Consider the following 19,838-nt stretch of genomic DNA (forward strand, 5'->3'; position numbering starts at 1 on the left):
GCGCAAGGCTCCACCGAATAACCACTCAGCCTGCCACGCTTCTCATCCAAATAAAATTAGCCTGTGGCGAGCGGCTGCGAGAGAGTTGTTTCGGAGCGAAAAAGCCCCAGCCGGCAAGAATTCTTAATTAGGGATCGCAGGCTGCAGAAACTAGTGCTCTCACCAATGGCGGGAAAACTAGCAGCCCAAAATGGCCGGCGCCGCTGTAAAACGCCCGCCGCAACCGCCGATAGAAAGGAAAGGCGAACGTGGCCAAATGCAGGGGGCGAGGAGAGCGCAACAGAGAAATGTCCCTCGAAGATCAAACGATCATCAGCCCTCCTTTGAGAAGAACGAGGGCAGGGAATCCCCACGCCCCTGATCAGGTCAGGGGAGACCGATGTTAAACGAAGTTTTGGTAACTCACAAACTCGATGTCAAGACGGTCCAAGTCAGCAGGAGTAATCAGCCAATGTCCAAATCGCAGAACCAAATCACAGTCAAACAGTCCAAGTCAAGAAAAACGGAAAAAAGCCAGCATGAAGGGATAAAAAGGAAAATTTTAGCCAGAGAGAAGTCCCACACACCAGCCAGCGCTGAAGGACTGAGCCAAAAACTGGGCTGCCCGGCAACAAGGGCGGGACTAAGAATAATTGGCAGGCTCAGTCCTTCAAGCTGATTGGATGGGCACTACCCACGCTGGCTGCTGTCTCCACTCTCAATGGAGAATTTATTGCTCTATCTGAACTTTGTTCAAAGGTAACTTGGTAGGTACAGCTGTTAAAGGATTTAAACGTAAAAGTAAATGAAGCTGTAACAGTGTTTGAAGATAATGTTCCTTGCATTAAAATGACAACAGATGATAGAATAAAAAAAGAAGTAAGCATGTGGATATTAAATATTGTAATGTAAGAGAAGCCATCAAATGTAAATTAATTAGCTTACTTCTCTGTTCTTCAGAGGACAATCTGGCAGATATAATGACCAAGCCAATGGGTGGAGTACATCATGAGAAGAATATTAAGTTATTGGGTTTTTTGTCTATTCCAGTCATAAGGGGAGGAGTATTAGTGTATAAGAATTTATGAACTGGAATAGCCATAGAAACAAGTCAGCCAATGGGAACTGTTTGGTGACTGAGACACAGGATTTGTTGTCTGAGCCATATGAGCCAGCTTGGAACCTGGGTGTGGTTTAGCTTAATTGTTCTGTGCTGTGAGAGTTTGTTGGTCTTTGCTTGAGAGTTGTTACTTCTTCTCTCTACTACATTGTAAGCGCTGCATGTGTATTGCATGCATGCATCATGTTTTATATTCTTGTATATAAAGAAGTTTCTTCTATATAATGAATCCTGTTGAATTATTTGCTTGTGTGCTGGCTGGATCGCTACATACTTCGACAAAATCCAAATGAAATACAAGTGGACTGATCCAATAAGAAATTATTGTGGCAATGTCAAAGGACCAAGAGACAAGACAGTGAAGTATAAAATAGGAATTCTGGATACAACCAGCTTGGGAAATAAAACTACCTACTACCACAAACAGCCTCCCACCGGCCGGTATGCTCTCATAGAGAGGGGCTCCTCCAGGTGCCGTTAGCCAAGCAGTGTCAACTGGTGGCCCCCAGGCCCCCAGTGTCAACTGGTGGCCCCGACTGAGGGCCTTCTGTGGGGGCACCCACTATCTGGAACGAGCTTCCCCCAGAGATACAGAGGATCCCAGATCTGCGCACTTTCCGCCGTGCTCTTAAGACCCTCTTATTCCAGCAAACCGGCCTGGCCTAATTTTCGCCCCTTCCTTTTAAATTTTTAAATGAAATTTTAATTTGTTTTAAATTATTGGGATTTTTAATTGTCTTGGGCTAAACTATTTAATTTGGTTTTAATTATGTTTCTAACTTTTGTATTTATGTATTTTATTTTGTGCCTGTTCACCGCCCTGAGTCCTTCGGGAGTAGGGCGGTATATAAATTTAATAAAACAAACAATAAAACAAAAGAAGAAATCTAGAAAAAAATGGAAAGAAGAGGGATCAAGATAATAGAACTAGTCAATATAAGACACAAAAGACATGGTAGTAAGAAAGTTCATAAAGGATACATTTATCTACTCAGGAGGGGCACATCAAAGAATGGAGTGGACTTGTTGGTGTATGCCCCATGTAATGATAATTACGCAGAAGAAAAAAAGAATGATTTATTTGATGAACTATTTGAGGAGATAAAGAAAGCAGAAGCTACTGTATCTAATGGGTGTTTTCAACGGTAGAGTGGGTATTAATGGAAGGAAGTATAAGCAGTTCATTGGCCCACATGCTGCTAAGAATGGTGAAAGGAACGAGAATGGGCAAAAGATCCTGGATTTATGCAGCTAACATCATATTTTTTCACTAATACACTTTTTGAAGATCGATATTTACAATGTTATACATGGCATAATGGGAATGACATTGCTATTAAAAGTCAGATTGATTACATATTAACAAGAGTAAAAAGAAGATACAGAAAACTTGATGCAAAAGCAATCTCCAACTTTGTAACACTGATCATAAGATTGTAGGGCTAACACCAAGAAAGTACACATTTAATATTAACAGAAAAAGACTAAATAAAAACTAGGAAATAATTAAACGAGAAGCAGTAGAACAACTATAATAAAATGTGGAGGCAGCATTTAACTAACTGCCACCAGAGGTAGAAAACGTGGTGGATAAATGGTATTATTTAATATAGAACTACCCTGCTTAACATCACAGAAAAACTATGCAGTTTTTCTGCATAGAAAAACTATGCAGAAAAACTATGCAGAAAAATGAAAAGTGGAAAAATATGGAATGTGACCAAACACATGATGTGATTCTTTATCTTCTGATAAAGAAACAGTAAAGTTGCAAAAAAGAGTTAAATAAATATTGGATAAAAACAGGGAAAGAAGATTATGTAAACTATAGATTACAATCTAGAGATACCAATAGGATAATCAAAAAAACAAAACAAGAATCCTGGAAATACTTCAGAAAATCATTAGTAGACAAGGAAAGAACAGCCTGGAGAACATTTTACTAATTAATCAAAAGTAGAGAGAATTATAAATGCACAGAAATAATTAATGAGAGGAATAGAAGTCCATTAAGACAATCATCAGAAGTAATAAAAAGGTGGAGAGAACATTTCAAAGAATTCCTCAACCCCCGAGGAGGGTCTGATGAAGAAACCACCGAAATTTGCCACTACAACAGTGCTAGACAAGAAATATTGAAGAAGTAGCAAGAATTCTGAAAGGATCACCTAAATATAAAGCACTGGGAATAAATGGGCAACAGAAATAATCCAAGAAGTGGGGAAGTAACATCAGATGACTACATAGAATATTTAATGTAGCATGGACACAACTAGCTGTCTTTCCCTTCACACCAGAGGTGGTGTTCAGAAGGTTCTACCCAGTTCTAGAGAACCGGTAGCAGAAATTTTGAGTAGTTCAGCGAACCGGTAAATACCACCTCTCACTGGCCCTGTCCCCATCTATTCTCTGCTTACCGAGTCCCAGTTGATAGGGAGGAAATGGGGATTTTGCAATAACCTTCCCCTGGAGAGGGGAGGAAATGGAGATTTTGCAGTATCCTTCCCCTGCCACGCCCACCAAGCCATGCCCAGAACCGGTACTAATATTTTTTGAATCCCACCACTGCTTGACACCCAAATTGATAAAAGAGGAACTAAGAAGTAGTCCAAACCTAGATAAAAGTGACCACAGAACAATGATATATACACTGACATGGGGGTTAAGAATGATAACTCCAGGCTTGATTTCCATTATAAGCACAATGGAGGAGTACCCAGGAACAATGCAGAAATTTCAACTGATACAAAATGTTGCAGCCGTTTGGTTTCACAGTATCACATGAAGTTTGTATTATAGAATTCAAATTGCTCTGCCATACCAGTGAATGTAGTCTTATTACTATTGCCAATTATTTAAATGTTTTACTGAAGATGAATTAATGACTGCCATAGTATCATTTTAAAAAAATACCTCTATTACTGATATATTAATAGAGATTTCAATAGAGACTTGTTCTTGATTATTACTTACTCACTTTTAGGACATCACATTCACTATCAAATAAGACATCATTTTTAATACTTCCTTTTCCACACTTTTACAGTATCATTGATCATTGAACTCATTGAATTATGATTTAATAAAAATATAGTGTACTTAATTTTCAACTAACATACCTCTTATACCACTTTCTACTTTTAGAAATGTGATTAAATTTTTTAAAAAGAGTTAAGACATTTCTAGGATCCCATTAAGGTTCCACACATTCTCCAGAAAAACATCTTTATATTGGTTCTAAAAGCAGGCAAATATTTTGTTACTAGACATCAAGCATGGTAAAAGTCATCAAAAAATTCCTTCTCATTTGCTGTGCCTTAGCAAACCAGTTGCTAAAATCTGTAGCTTGCCTGATCAATTGTACATCAAAATAAGACAGCTATGGTTAGGCTGACCATTTTGAATGCAGTAAGGAAAAAGGACCTATTTCTATTTCCTGCAGACACTGCAGTTGCATAAAGAAAGATGCTATTTATATTGTAAATACAATTTGTTCTAAAATTAATAATTCTAAATGCTAATTATTAGCCACATTCAAAAAGCTAAAATGCAGAGAAATGTACCTTGCAACACAAGACATTTAAATAATCTTTCTGTAGAAAAGTGGAATCCTAATATTGGAAAAAGTCAACTAAATAATGTGACTACATTATTCTTGATCAATAGGAAATGAAGAAGTCATTAAAAGTGAAAAATGTAATTTTTAATTTTTAATTAAGTATGATAACAAGTAGACTGACTCAGTTAAAGTGGTGATAGATGTACCATTGGATGACCTGAAACACCAAATTAGGGACAAATTGTTACAGAGAAAAATCTATATATTTGCTTGGTAAAAATTCATACTTATGGCACATACTGTATTTTTTTGACTATAAGATGCACTTGTCTCCCAAAAGAGGGTGAAAATGTCTCTGTGTCTTATAGACCAAATATTGCTGAAGCCCTGGCCATCTGCCGACCGTTTTTTGGCCCCACATGCCCTGTTTTTGGGCCTTTTTTCAGCCTTTTTCCTGCCCGTTTTTGAGGCTTTTTTCCAACCCATTTTCAGGGCTTTTTTCAGCCTGTACTCGAGGCTTTTTTTGGCCCACGTTTGGGGCTTTTTTGGCCTGTTTTCAGGGCTTTTTTTAGCCTGTTTTTTGGCCTGAACAGGCGGAAAAAACTTCGAAAACGGGCCCAAAAAAAGCCCCCAAAACAGGTCCAAAAAAGCCCCAAAAATGGGCTGAAAAAAGACCTCAAAAACGGGCCTCAAAAACGGGCCCAATAAAGTCACAAAAAACGGGCTGAAAAAAGGCTGGGAAAGCCCCGAAAAAAGGGAGGCCAAAAACTTTTTGTTGTTGTTTTCTTCTTCTAAATTTAGGTGTGTCTTATAGTCAGATGCATCTTATTGTCCGAAAAATATGGTAATCACTTTTTTAAATCAACATCTTTGTTCACTAACTCACTGCAAGATCTTAGATTATTCCAATAACATCTGATTTTTTTCAACTAGATACTTAAAATATAAACAAATTCTTAAAGCAGTTTACTTACAGTACTGATCACAATCTACTCTGGCAAATACAACTTGATTCTTATCTGGAAAATCTTCTTTAATTACATTAGAAGCTTCCTCAAATATAGGGTGTAGCATTTGACTAAATCGGCACCTGTTGAAATTAAAGAAACAAAATAAGAGGCATTTTCTAAAAATAAGGTATTAGAGGATTTCACAATGTAGTATCACACAGAATTACTGAAAGCAAATGTTCTGCTGTACATTACACAAGAAATTTCTTTGCACCGAGAAATTAATGAATCAAGGTAATCTGAATATCTTCCTAATCTTTGAGGAAGGGGATAAGGCAATAAGAAGGAAAAAAGTCTCTATGTTTTATGAAATCATTCCTAAAGAATAAAGTATAATTAGGATACAATATACCTTTGAAGAATACTGACAAGAAAAAGTATTATATATTTAGTTTAAAAAGTACTAAATTTATATTTCAAAGTTTTTGTTTATCTTAAGATTTATAAATGCTTTTTAAAAGCAGAAAATAATCCAAATTTTGCTATTAATAAAAATATATGATTATATAGAAATACTTACCAATCAGCATAAAAATTCACTAATGCAACATCTGCGTTGTCTGGGAAAAAGAAAAATTAATTAATGTTTGTGACACAACAAAGCCAACACATAAAATATTAAATCAACAGCCCAGAAAAAAGAATAATGAAATTATCATTTTCAGAAGAGCAGCAAGCAATATTTGGATAATTCAAAATTCATAAAAAGTAATACTGTTTCTATTACAGATTACAGAATTATTAGATTTACTGAATTTAAACTAGTTAAAATTTAAACTGTTATTTTGTTCTTTTTTATAGAATGTTAGAGGGCAAAGGATGAAAGAGAGCAAAATAGCTTTGCCTATGAAAATTAGTTTTTGCTGTCCTTCATAAGGGCATGTATTTGATGTGTGTATTTGCCCTTGGGCCTTGTCTTCAGTTTCTGGTGAACTTACTTGATTCTGAACTTTATTAGTCCTGTCTTCTGTGAAAGAGCAGAATCCACAATTCTTCTGTTCTAATAAATTACTCTGTAGTTTGGAACATTAAATTTGAGCTTTGAGGAATTTAAATTTTTTTGTTATGGTGATTTGGTCCAGATTTCTTTATTTTATCCTGATTGATTTGGGAAAGAAAATGTTTGTAACTGCACAATACCCAATATGTCAACCATTTTGTGAGAACATCCACACCAATCTTCCAAATTTTCAAACATAGACTTTCACACTCCAAAGTTAAGAGTTACAATAACCCCAAATTTCCTATGAATGTTTTAGGATTTTTGCTGCACTTTCATATCACCAGCAGCAGAGAGCTATCATAGTAAGTGGGATTAACGTTCACTTAGCCTTTTTTGAACCAAGTCACAGGGGATAAAAATAAAACCAATATTAGAATAATATTGTTTCAGAGTCAGACAAAATTAGGGATTTGGGCTGTGCAAACACTTTGAAAGGTATTTTTTCCAAGTTTATATGGCTGCTTTGAAAACTGCAGCTACTTTAGTGCCACACAAGTAACCTGGAAAAAAACACAGTAGTTTTAAAAGTTTGCAAAAAGCTGCTCCATATGGACACCCTGTAATACCTATTTTGAAGGTACTACAGAACATTATTTTTCCAAGCATTATTAGACACACCATAGCTGCACCAAAATCAGTAAGATTCATTAATCAGTTTAGTGTGATTAAAGCATAACAATATAGCCAAGGTTTTTGCTTTGGAATTTGTATTATCAATGGAAGCTTCCCTTCTATTCGTAGCAATAATAAAGTTCCAAAAAGAGTAGTATTTTAAAACCTTACTCATGCAATCTGATTTTCATTTAGCATTATGACATTATAAATGTATATACTTATGTCATTAGCTTCTAAATATTTTTCCATCAATGTTATGCAAATATATTCAAGATTTCATTTATGAATAAGAAATATAGTCATTCTTAAATGCTTCTTCTAGAGCAGTGATGGCGAACCTTTTAAGGACCGAGTGCCCAAAGTACAACCCAAAACCCACTTATTTATCGCAAAGTGCCAATACAGCAATTTAACCTGAATAATAAGGTTTTGCTATCAGTGGCAGGATTCAAATAATTTAACTGGTTCTGCCTAATGACTGGGTGGTGGTGGCTGGGGGGTGTCATGTGACTGAGTGGGCATGGCCAATTCTACATCACTCATGTGGGTAATGCCTGTATGAGACAGGCAGGCAGGGTTGGGGAGGAAATCCAGGGATCTCCAGTGGGTGGGACGGGAGGGGGGACAGAAGGAAAGAAAGATCCAACTTCTCTGTCTCTCTCTCTCTCTCTCTCTCTGTGTGTGTGTGTGTGTGTGTGTGTGTGTGAGAGAGAGAGAGAGAGAGAGAGAGAGAGAGAGAGAGAGAGAGAGAGAGAGAGAGAGAGAGCGTGCAAACCGCCGCCAGCCCTGATATAACTCTCTCTCTCTCTCCCTCTCTCTCCCTCTCTCTCTCTCTCCCTTCCTCCTCCCTCCCTCCCTGCTTTAAGCAGGCTTAGAAAGTCTGCCAGACCCAGCATGCTGCGGACACCCCTCTCTCTCCCCTTTGCCTGGCTTCCCTTCTCTGCAGTCTCCTCAATGCTTGCTCATGTTCTTCCTCCCCAGTCTAGCATGACGCAGGCAGCAGCGCAGCTTACATTGCCCTTTGCAAGCCCGCTGTCAGTGAAGCTGGGTGCCAGTGAGGGGTGGCATTTTGCCTAGTTTTATCCGGCTGTCGGGGGGGAAACAGATGGGGGCCTGGGGAGGAAGTCTGTGTCAAGCTAGACTGGGAGAGCTGGCTGCAAGAGGAAGAGAAGCCGGACTCAAATGCTTCCCGGATCCCCTCGTCCCAGAAGCAGCAACCTTGCACTCTCACCTCTCTGCCAGCCCGCTTCTTCACAAAGGATCACCCAGCAGCGGGAACAGAGAGGGAGAAGGGGGCAGCATTCCTGTGTGCTGCCACTTGTGTGTGCTAACACTGCTGTTCCCTTCTTTGCATGGGATTGCCCAGCAGCAAGAACAGAGGGAGAAGGAGGAGCGGCAGCCGCTAGCATTGAGGGGAGAGTGCAACACAGCAACAGGTTTCAAAGCTTCCCAAATCCAAAGATTTTCCATCCATGTTGTTAATGGGATTGCACTGCTCTATACAAATCTCATATGTAATTTGATGGTCCTCATGGTTCCCGTTCAAGAAACATATAGAAGTCACAGCAAGCAGAATTTTTGTACAGATTCATCTTGACATATTTTCTTGGACCATGACATTACTCAAAGTCACCCAAGCTTTGCTCACCACCTGAATTACAGCAATGAACTTAAAGCTGTCCATGAAATTCACTCAGAAGATAGAGCTGGTCCAGATTGTGGCAATGTAAATAGTTATGAGAACACTTCAGTTTATCCATGTTACATCACTGCCTTGGTTCCCAGTAGGCTTTTGGTTGTAATTCAAAGTCCTGATTAAAGCTTTTAATTGCATGGGACCACCTTACTTTTGGGACCACCTTTCTCCAATTTTTTCTGTCTGAGCTGATCAGACAAGCTGACCATGTTCTGGCTCCCATCTATTATTAAGGAAGTGGGCCTATCTATCACAGTGCTTGCCCTTTGAAACATCATACCCCCAAAAATTTATTTGGCCCAATTTTACTAACTTTTTGTTAATCCCTGAAGATCTAAATCTGTTTTAGGCATAGCTCCTACAGGATGACTGACTCCATCATTGTGGTTTCTTTGACCTGATTAAAATTATGTGATCTGAGTCTCATTGCCCTTAACTGTGCTATGTGATTGTTTTTATTGTTATTGTTGTTGAGTGTCATCCTGTCTATGCCATCAAGAGTCACAACTGTGAGATAGGAAACTATATGAATTGAAGCAATAAATAAATAAATGTCCTGTATAAGCATTAAACAATACTTACTTAAAACATCATCTATATTTCCACTGTCAAGGCTTGTTATTTCACTTTGTGTTGGATGAAAAAAAGAGGATATCTGCAAGAATATAGACACCTTAAAATGTATCCATTAACCTCCTATATATACATAGTTTAGAATATTTTAGCATGGCCAAAATTGTTTCAGATATTACATGCATTAAGAGAGTTTAGCTTTGTCCTTGTCCTCCTCCCCGTACCCAATGGATTTCTCCAGGAAATAGTCATCCGCCAGGATGAAACACAAATTGTCAAAGATTCCAGTTCACTAAACAAATTGTTGATATAATCTGTCACAATACAGATATTATTTCTGCTCGGAAATTCATAAAATAGGAGAAAATCGATCAAGACAAATTTATTTAACAGTTGAATACCAAAAATCTGCCAAGATTGTTAATGAAGAGCTACTTCCATCTAATATTCTGTTGTCAGTGCATAACTATATTTTTCAGGTAAAATTAAAACTTACCTGCTGGTAATCAGGTAATCAGTTCTTAAGAGCACTTTCTATTTACTAGTAACTTATTTCACTGAAGGGATTCAGAACATGCCCACCTGCTAGAACTAATAACTTGGGCAGAATTAAAGATAAGCAAGTTTATAAATAATCTGGCTCCATGCAATGTAAGGATAACAGCACCTGAATTGCATCTGGAAGCATACTGGGAACCAGTGCAGCTCATGTAGCTCTGGTATTATGCATTCTGGACCAGCTGCAGCTTCCAAATGCTTTTCAAGGGTTACCCCAAGTACACAGAATTGCAATAATCCAATCTGGAGGTGACCAAGGAATGTGCAAAGCGCACTCTTAGCGAACCAGTTGTTAAACCAGTAGGATCCCACTCCTGGGAGAGGGGATGGTTCTGCACACACAGCTCCATTTGCACGAGCGGTGGGCACACCCACCCACTACATGCACTCATTTGCTGCTCACATGTGTGCACACTCATCACTTCCGCGGCCTGGTTCCAAAAGGCTCAAGGCTGGTAGTGGGCCAGGGCCCACGGGTTGTGGACCCCTGAGTTAGAAGCAGCATGTGTTCAGGAAATTAGATTTAAGGTTAGAAGGTGATTAACTGATAAAAATCTGACTCCCAAGCTCTAGTTTTATAGTGCTCAGGCATGCCTGTTTTCCTGAGTCAGGTCTCTTTCTTTTAAGGTGCCTCTTTAAATGCCTCTCTTCTATGCACATGATCATTCTGTGCCTTTAAGGGTTGAAGACTTTTTTCTCCTCAGACTCTAGATCAGGCCTGTATAACATACGACCTGCCAAGCAGACTTATGTAGCCTATTGCCATTTTTTAAAAAGTAAACACATTTGCCACCACTGCTTCAAAAAACACAGTTCAAACAATTCCAATGCCTCCAGGTCTGTTGCCAACATTCCGCTAGCCACAAAATACTGATCAACACACTAAATATTCCTTGGTAGCCATAATTATTTTTAATTTATCAATGTAGTCTTTCCTGTTTGTAAGTCATGATGGTCTGCTTTAGATCCATATCCTGTATTTCAAATGATTGCTCCATACTTACAAGATCCCCCTCCAAAAGGTTTGACTCTTTATAAGCTTCATCTGCAGACATTTGAGCCCTCTGACTTCAGAGTCACAAGATCACCTATTAAGCTATGATTCTGCACTTCAGGGTCTGGCTCATTACACAGGTCCGTAAAACACTTGATGTAAACTTTTAATGCAGCATTTAAACGTATGTGGTATCTTCTTTGTGGATTTCTTTCTCAACACAAATGTTGTGTTGTGCATTGAAAAGTAGTCAACCTCTTCTCAGAGATCTTTGTCTATCTAACAGGACAAAGCAATCATCAACAGAGAACAGAAATTCCTAGGCCATTCAGATTTAAGACTACATAACATGACTGTTAGGTACATTATAACTAACCTATAGGTGAATCAGAATAAAAGATCAATATGGACTAAAGTAGATAATGAGTTTGCTGATCAACAATTGAAATAAAGTAACTGACTAGATACCGAGGCAATAATAAATAGCCTCAAATCATGTAATATTATCAATTGGATCTTAACAATTTGGTCACTTACAGCTGATTGGCAATTTTTATCCAATACATTCACAAATTTGTGCCATGTGTGGAAGAATCATTTAATACCCAAATCCTCCTCAAAATGTTTCCAATAGCTAGGTCCCCCTGATTTGACACAAACATCATTTGACATAATATGCATTTATTTATTTGATTTATATAGTTGCTCAACTAACATACATGACTCTGGGAAGCTTCTAATAAAATTAAAAAAAAAAAAAATACATAGTAACTGACATCCAAAAAAATCATGAGATGAGCTCTATCACACTTTCCAGATTTGACTCAGTTCAGTACAGATTGGTTGCCCATCTTACCACAGTATAATTCTGGATAGCTATCAATATTAACTCTGCTGCCAAAATCTTGAAAGGATTTGCATTTGACATACCTATCTCAATTGAGAATCGGGAAAATTATTATCATGATCTCTTTGCTCTCTTGGAATTTATTGAAAAACAGGCAACTAAATCACTATTTCCATAATAACTACTGACACTGGACACCAGTTTTATAAAACAAGATCAAATTATAAAATGCCTGAAGAGCAAATAAATCCTGATAAACTTTCTACTTCATAAGTGTGAAAAACTTCATAGTAGTTGTAACTTTGAATGGTCACTAAATGACCATTTTAAGTTGAGGATTACCTGTATACTTCAATGTAGCATTTGACATAATTAACAAGGAAATAATGTGAAGAAAATTGACTGTTCTCAATAGGGAACCTAGACTACTTACATAAAGTCCTTTATGCAAATACTTGTTTAATAGTGTGGTTTGGAATCCGTGCAACCATGAAAAGCAGGAACAATACTTAAAAAGGAATAAAGCAGTGTATACTTGCACTGCTCTGCTATTTAACTTATGTATTAATTACTTACCAGGGACTGATGAAGGATTCTGAAGTACACACGTCTAAGGTACTCAGCACTCACTGCAAATACCATGATTCTATTACAATATTTGCAAGTTGGGCTATGTAGATAGTTAAGAAGACTTGGCTCTTACTACCATAATAATTCTCTGATCATTATAAATCAAAGGTCATGGTTTTTGGAAAATGACATCAGCCATTCAGCTATTGTATGGCAAGTTAGTAGAACATCTTCCTTATTTAAAAAAAGTCTTCTTCGAGATTGGATCTTGGCTCCCTCATCATTGAAGGAGTTCTCTCAAAGTGAGGGCTTTTATGAATTTATTTTAAAATTAATAAAATCGCTGTTATCCAAGTTCTTTGGCTCCAATTATTAAAGTCATGCTATAGAACTGAGATTGGGCATAGATCAAGTATTAATCACAATCACATCATCCGAGAAGTATTTTAGAGGTAGATAAAAGAATCTCAGCTACTTTATCTGTCTAAAATTAAGACATAACATTATTGGTACAAAATCAATTTTGGGTATGGAGCTTTGGAGATCTTCAAAAAGTGCATGGGTGATGGGAGGTGGTGAGGAGGGTGTGGGCTGGGAAGCAGGTGCATGGTCTGAAAGGGACCTGATGGGAGGACCCAGTGGGGAGAGGGAAGGCCTGAAGGGACCCAGGGGGAACCAGGTCCAAGGCCTACAGGGTCACTGAGGGGCTGGAAATAAGAATACAGAATGTTTCAGATGGTGGGGAAATACTCAAACTAATGTAGTAATTGACGCCTTCATCTGATATTGGTTGCCACCATCTTCTTTTCATATACTTAATCATTGTTATAGGAAGAAAGCTAAAGGAAGGAAAATGTTTTCTTTTTTGTGCTAAATGGCAAGAGTGCCTTAAGCAGTCAATATAGAGAAGTCTGAATACTAGATTTCATCCTTCTGCGTCTCCTTAATTAAATTTCTTCCTTTCTTTCCCTATAGCTAGCTGCCACTCATCAAGAGATTTTTAAAAAGCCTCTTTCCTTTCTATGGACAATGGAATTGTATTTACTCAGAGATTTAGACAACTGGACATCTTATAATTCCTTACTAGAGGTAGAAGGGATTTTATATGTGTGTTAACAAATCTCTAAAAGCTTACCCTGATAAAAACACCCATTGTAACTATTGATATGCCTATTTATTAATAACATAATTTTCTTACATATACATATACTCTGCTGTTCCTTCTCATTTAATTGCATGTAAGAGATATAACCTTAAATGTTGCCAGTGTTTGAGAACGCATTAAATGTATGAGAAGCAGGCCATTTAAATCACAAACCTGCTTTATGTGCCCAGAGGGAGCCATCTGATCCCCAAGAGCCAATGAAAGAACAGAATGGCTCCTGTCAGGTTTTTGTTGGGAAGAGTTTTTGGGTAAGGATTGTGAGAGAGGTGCCTGGAATCCAGAATGGGAGGTTGGGGGATGGGATCCTTCAGGCAAGGTTGAAAACTACTTTAGTTACAATTGTGTTAAGGGTTTTTTTTGTATTTATCTTTTTTTAAATTGTGCATTGTACATGAAACATCATCTTGTTTTGCAACTTTAGTAAAATTGATTCTTGTTTAAATCCTGGAAATGATTATTTGGTTTCTAGCATCTACCTCAGCTTGACTGAGCTAAAGAACCCAACGATTCTGTTTGGTTTCCCTTTAACCAGAATTATACTAGAGTGGAGATTTCCCTTTCAATCATCTCTTGGTTCTCCAGGGAGCTAGTGTGACAGGGTGATGCCATCGAAGGGACTTTGGATTAAGCTCATTAAATGAATATAGAGGAATAACAGGAGTTTGCCATTAGAGTTTTGCAGAAAAAACATCTCACAAATCTTCCGTCTAAACTGACTTTCAGGCTAAACAAAAGCCTGAAAGGAGAAGAAAGTTTAAAAGACTTTCTACTATGGTGATTTAAGAAACAGGTGAACAGACAAAATTCTACAATCATAATGTAAAATACTTATGGGAGCATTGTATCCCTATCAAAAAACAACGTAAGTATCTGAAAAAAAGTGCAAGCTCGTTCTTCAAGGAAAATTTGCTTTAGGAAAAAATAAGGGAATGAAGCAACAAAAACCCACATTTCAGCTCATAAGGGAAGATAAAGATTAGACTAGATTAAACAAAGGGTAGTTAACACAGTATATAAAATAGAATCAAAGACAGGATAACACCAATCAATGACAATTAAGAACCAAAAACAACAGATATAAAAGATACTCTGCACTACTGGAATTCAAAAGCAGTACTCAAGCCCTCACAGAAAAGCAGTCTCTAACATTTCAACAGAAGAGACAACATTGTAGTACAGAAAACAAGCCAGTGGATCCTGGAAGAATAAAGGGAAACCTGCAAAAAGGCAGAAAGAAAACTAGTAAAAGTATTTGACAACTAACTACTATGAGGAATACAACAAAACATGGGCTAGCCAGATTCATTAGGTCATGAAGTATGCTTTCTACCAAGACAAACGATTAGGGACATGACAGAACTTCCAAGATTTATGAAATTCTCTAAAAATTATCCATTCCACTAATATCTGCAGCAATTTCTATAATAATTCAAATGGCTTCAATTATATTACCATAAACATAGAAAGAAAAACATAAACCTTGGCAGGCTGCTGGCCACCCATCTTTCTAGTCTGTGAAGGAGGAGTACTGGCAAGGAAATAATACTGAAGTTGAAGAACTAGCTAAGCAAATGAAATTTTAAGAGCAATATGGTTTCTGGAATATGTCTTTAATTACCTAGGGAATAAACTGCAGGCCACAACCTTGATTATGGATTACTACATGACAGACCATTTGTTTTATCCAACAAAGATTGGTGAGAATGTATTTGACTAAAACAGGCACAACTAAATCTTCATCTTCAACTAAATCTTATGGAGTTAGAAAGAGAATTCTTAATCTAAGGAATTTGTACGTTATAGAAATTTAAGACTGTTGCAGTAATGGAGCTTTAATGAAACATTCAATGAAAAATCAGAACATTGGCTCAGTTTCATACTTCTACTTTCCATATATTAATTCTCAGAATTTGACAAATAAACAAGCTTTAACACTCAGGAGAAAAAAGTAAATTTATTTAATAGGAAATGGAAGTCCACTTGCAGAACTGCTTTCAGAGGGAAAGGGAAGCCCAGCTTTAGAGGGAAAAAAACATCAGCTTGGAGTATGGCTTTAGGGGTCAAGGTCAGCTGGGCCAATTGTGACTAGTGCCACCATACAGTGTGGTTAAAAGAGCATAGATTGGGGGAGAGGAGAGATCCTTCCCTGGGATGCTACTACTTAACAACCAGGTGATCACTTATCAATCACAACTGGGAGTGCTGAGATTATGGTCATTGTGCAAGGCAGTTACATGGGAGCCTCTTAATGACTACAACAATTTATAATTGCAATTCTGTGCTAAATTTTGGTTGTGAGTTGAGTACTACTTATATTGAAGTTTATAATTTCCTCATTTATTTTTGCTTCTTTTTGGAGGGAGGGAGGCCTTCAAATCAATCTTGACTGCTGGCAATTGCCTGGACAAGTCCATGCAGGTTTTTGGGGAACATATGTAGAAGCAGTTTGTCATTGACTTGTTCCTACCAGCTGATTTCATGTCCAAAACAGGAGTAGAACCCATTGTCTGTAACCCAGTACCTTTAATCACTACCTCAATATAACTCTCAATTTGCTAAATACGACTTTTAAAAAAGAGTAATTAAAAATATCCACATCTGAAATTTAAGTGAACAGTTTTACAACACTGAGAGCACCTAAGATAAAAAAAAAAAATGCAAATTATTATTCCAACAGTTATTGGGACACAAACTGTGCCAATAATGAAGTTTCCAGAAAATTTCTGACCTGTATTACAAATTCCATCTTCTGAGTGAGGAAAAAGGCCCAAAGGGTTAATTTGCTAAATCTGATACTAATTAATAGGGAACACTTACTTCATAAAATGAAATCAGTAGGAACATTAGGAAAATCAGTGACCCTGAAATGTTGCCAAAATTTTGAAAAAACTGTTGATATGTCTGAATGGGGTGCAGTAAGTTCAGTATTTACTGCTCTTACCTATTTTTATTAATTGTTTCAGTGATGAGGTAGAAAAAATGCTTACAAATTTGAAGGTTACATAAAAAGATTGGGTGAGATATCTGCAAATGTAGAAAGTAAAATTCAGAGCAACAGGTCAGAGAACTACCATAATTGAAATGGAACAAAATTTATTATAGAGGTAGTTTTTCTATAAGTAAGATTCCACACTTAGAAAAAAACAAATGCACAGATAAAAAATAGATTACTGCACTAGTAAGACCACATTTAGAATACTGTATGTAGTTTTGGACACCACAAGATACTGAGACTCTAGAAAGCATGCAGAAAAGAGCCTCCTCTGGAGGCTAAAATATACAATGAAAGGTTGCGGGAATTGGATATATGTAGTCTACCAAAGAAAAAAGGACTAGGGATAACATGATAGCAGTCTTTCACTATTTGAGGGGCTGTCACCAAGAATGAATTGGCATATTCTCCAAAGCACCTGACAGTATGACAAATAACAGATAAAACTTACCAAAGAGATATCCAACCTAGAATTAAGGAGAAATTTTCTGTCTGCGAGAACAATCAGTGGAACTTTTTGGCTTACCTCCAAAAGTCGTAGTGCTCCATCAATGGAGATTTTTAAAAAAGATCATTTGTCCAAAGCTGCATAAGGTCCCCTGCTTAAATAGGAGATTGGACTATAAGACTTCCAACTCTTATTATTTTGTAATTGTGTACAGATAGTTCTCAACCTACGACCACAATTGAGCTCAAAATGTTGCTATTTCTGTTACTAAGTAAGACATTTATTGAGTTTGGCCTCATTTTATGACCTTTCTTGCTATGGTTGCTAAGTGAATCACAGCAGTTAAATTGGTAACATGGTTAAGTGAATCTGGCTTTGCCATTGATTTTGCTTGACATTGTCAGAAAATGATCACATGAGCCTGGGACAGTGCAACCATCATAAATATGACTCAGTTATCAAGAGTCTGAACTTTGATCACATGACCATAGGGAATGCTGCAACAGTTGTAAGTGTGAAAATGGTCACAAGTAACTTTTTTCAATGCCGTAGTAACTTCAAACAGTCACTAAATGAACGGTTGTAAGTCGAAGATCATCTGCAATGCCAACCATTATCTCTTGTTCACACTCTTTGCAATACCTCTTATCCCCTTACCATCCCATGAGCACCTATTGTGCACTCCCTGATACTTTCCCTAAGTGCATAATATATCTCACATATCCTTCAGGCTTCCCCAATCCTCTCACCCACACAGAGCCTCCTTGTCATGCATCTTCACCCTCAACCCTGCCCACCTCCTCAACAACTCTACCTGGCAGCAACAAGCTTGCAATTTCCTGCCAGCTCACTGACTTAGGTTGTGGGAAACCAGCAGGAAGTTGCCTTGCCTAATGACAGTGTGAGTCAGCTAATGACAGCAACAGGGATGTAGGGATTGCTGTTGCACTTTACAATCACCTTGCTTTGCAATGGAAATTTCAGCCTCAATTGCCATCAAAAGTCAAGGATTATCTGTAGAGACAATGTAAACTTTCTCATTCATATAATGTACATGAAATGAAAAGTACAGTATAGGGCAGGAATTTGCATTTCCAACCCTCCAAGACATAGAACATGTTAGTTAAAAACAAATATTCAAATATAAGGAATTGTTCATGTTGAGGAGCATATATCTAGGATGAGTATCTCAGTTTATATTGTGAAATTGAAAAATTATACAGAAAATCCGCCATTTATAATTAATATTTTCTGGTGCTTTGGAGAATAAGTCAATCCTCTCCTCTCTGTGACAGACTACTGGAAGACAGTTATCATGTACCCCCTAATTCTTCACTTCAATAGGCTAGACATATTGAAAAATTCCCTGAACCATTCGTCATATGATTTAGCATCCAGACCCTTTATCATCTTTATTGTTCTTCTCTGGACACTTTCCAGGGTTACAACATCTTTTTTGTATGCTGGTGACCAGAACTGGACAGATCTGGACACAATATTCCACTAGTGCAGCATAAAGCAGTACTATCACTTCTCATGATCCAGATGTTATCATAATATATATTATTATGCAACATAATAATATAGACAAATGCAACATACAGATTAACAGAGTTGGAAGGGACTTTGTAGGTCGTCTAGTCCAACACCCCCCTCCTGCCCAAGCAGGATTCTCTACACCATTTCTGACAAAATGGACTTTTTTATAGCCACTTTTATAGCCACCCATCTTCCTCCTTCCTACTTTTGCAAATGTTTTTCATCCTGAAAGGATTTGAGACAGAGATACAATATACTGTAGTTGAGCAGTGCAACCCTATGTTTATTAACTCCAACTCAACTCAATGGGACTTACCCTAAGTAGAAATGCACAGGTTACAACTCTAATTATAAAGCAAACTTCTTAGGAAGACACATATGTATACATACACATTTCTGTAACAAGGAAACTGAAGAGGGAAGAGGGACTCACTGTGATCCTCTTGCTCTGCTAGTTTGTTAGAAATGTTTTTTGTTGTTTGGGAGAAAACAAAGAATTGGATGTTGTCCATGTGCATGTGGCAAAAGAAGGTAGGGTAATTACTTCCTGTACTAAAGGCATGCAAATACCTGTGATGTAGCAAGTTAAATGGGAAAAGCAGCTCCTGAGGCAGGAGCTGAATAGCTTTAATCACCTACTCAGAGCTGTGGAACCCAGTTGGGGAAAAAAACTGGAATAGTGAATATTTGATCTAGTATTGTAAAAAAGTGATCTTGGAATAGTAATTGGTTGCAAACAAAATGTGATCCTAAAGTTTGACATGAGGGCAAGATAGGCAAGTATAAGAAACATGTTTTCTTATACTTTATTCCTAAAGTGGAATTAGAGCTCCCTGGGTCTCCTGGTTTCTTGCCTTATGCCTTAACCACTACACCAAACTGGTTCTCCTATCTCATCAAGTACTGTGTCCAATTGTGTGGATTATAGAATTCAAATTGGATAAGATTTAGAAAAGAACAATGAAGTTGATTGGGGGACTAGAAATTTAAACATTATGATGGGAATCTTTCAAGGCTGGGGGTAAATACTAGTACAGATAGTCCTCAACTTACAACAGTTCACTAAGTGACAGCAGTGTTCCAATATCTAAGGGGCTGCCACAAAGAACAGGGGCTCAACCTATTCTCCAAAGCACCAGAAGGCAGGACAAGAAGCAATGGATGAAAACT

At 37.5% G+C, this 19,838-nt stretch overlaps 1 protein-coding gene across 2 annotated transcripts in view; it reads right to left on the reverse strand.

Moving 5' to 3' along the window:
- Positions 1-19,838, reverse strand: part of ERP44 (endoplasmic reticulum protein 44) — an 88,135-nt gene that overhangs the window by 64,974 nt on the left and 3,323 nt on the right. Inside the window, exons 2-4 of one of the 2 annotated variants that reach the window (XM_034416383.3) lie at positions 9,565-9,637; positions 6,189-6,228; positions 5,633-5,748 (exon numbers count right to left, since the gene is read on the reverse strand). In XM_034416383.3, the coding sequence (XP_034272274.1) occupies positions 5,633-5,748; positions 6,189-6,228; positions 9,565-9,637 (229 nt within the window). The remainder of the gene's footprint in view (positions 1-5,632; positions 5,749-6,188; positions 6,229-9,564; positions 9,638-19,838) is intronic. The other variant, XM_034416384.3, reaches the window with a different exon arrangement.

The sequence above is a fragment of the Pantherophis guttatus genome, chromosome 4 (assembly GCF_059756535.1).
Source record: "Pantherophis guttatus breed Tessera chromosome 4, ASM5975653v1, whole genome shotgun sequence".
Lineage (NCBI taxonomy): Eukaryota > Metazoa > Chordata > Lepidosauria > Squamata > Colubridae > Pantherophis > Pantherophis guttatus.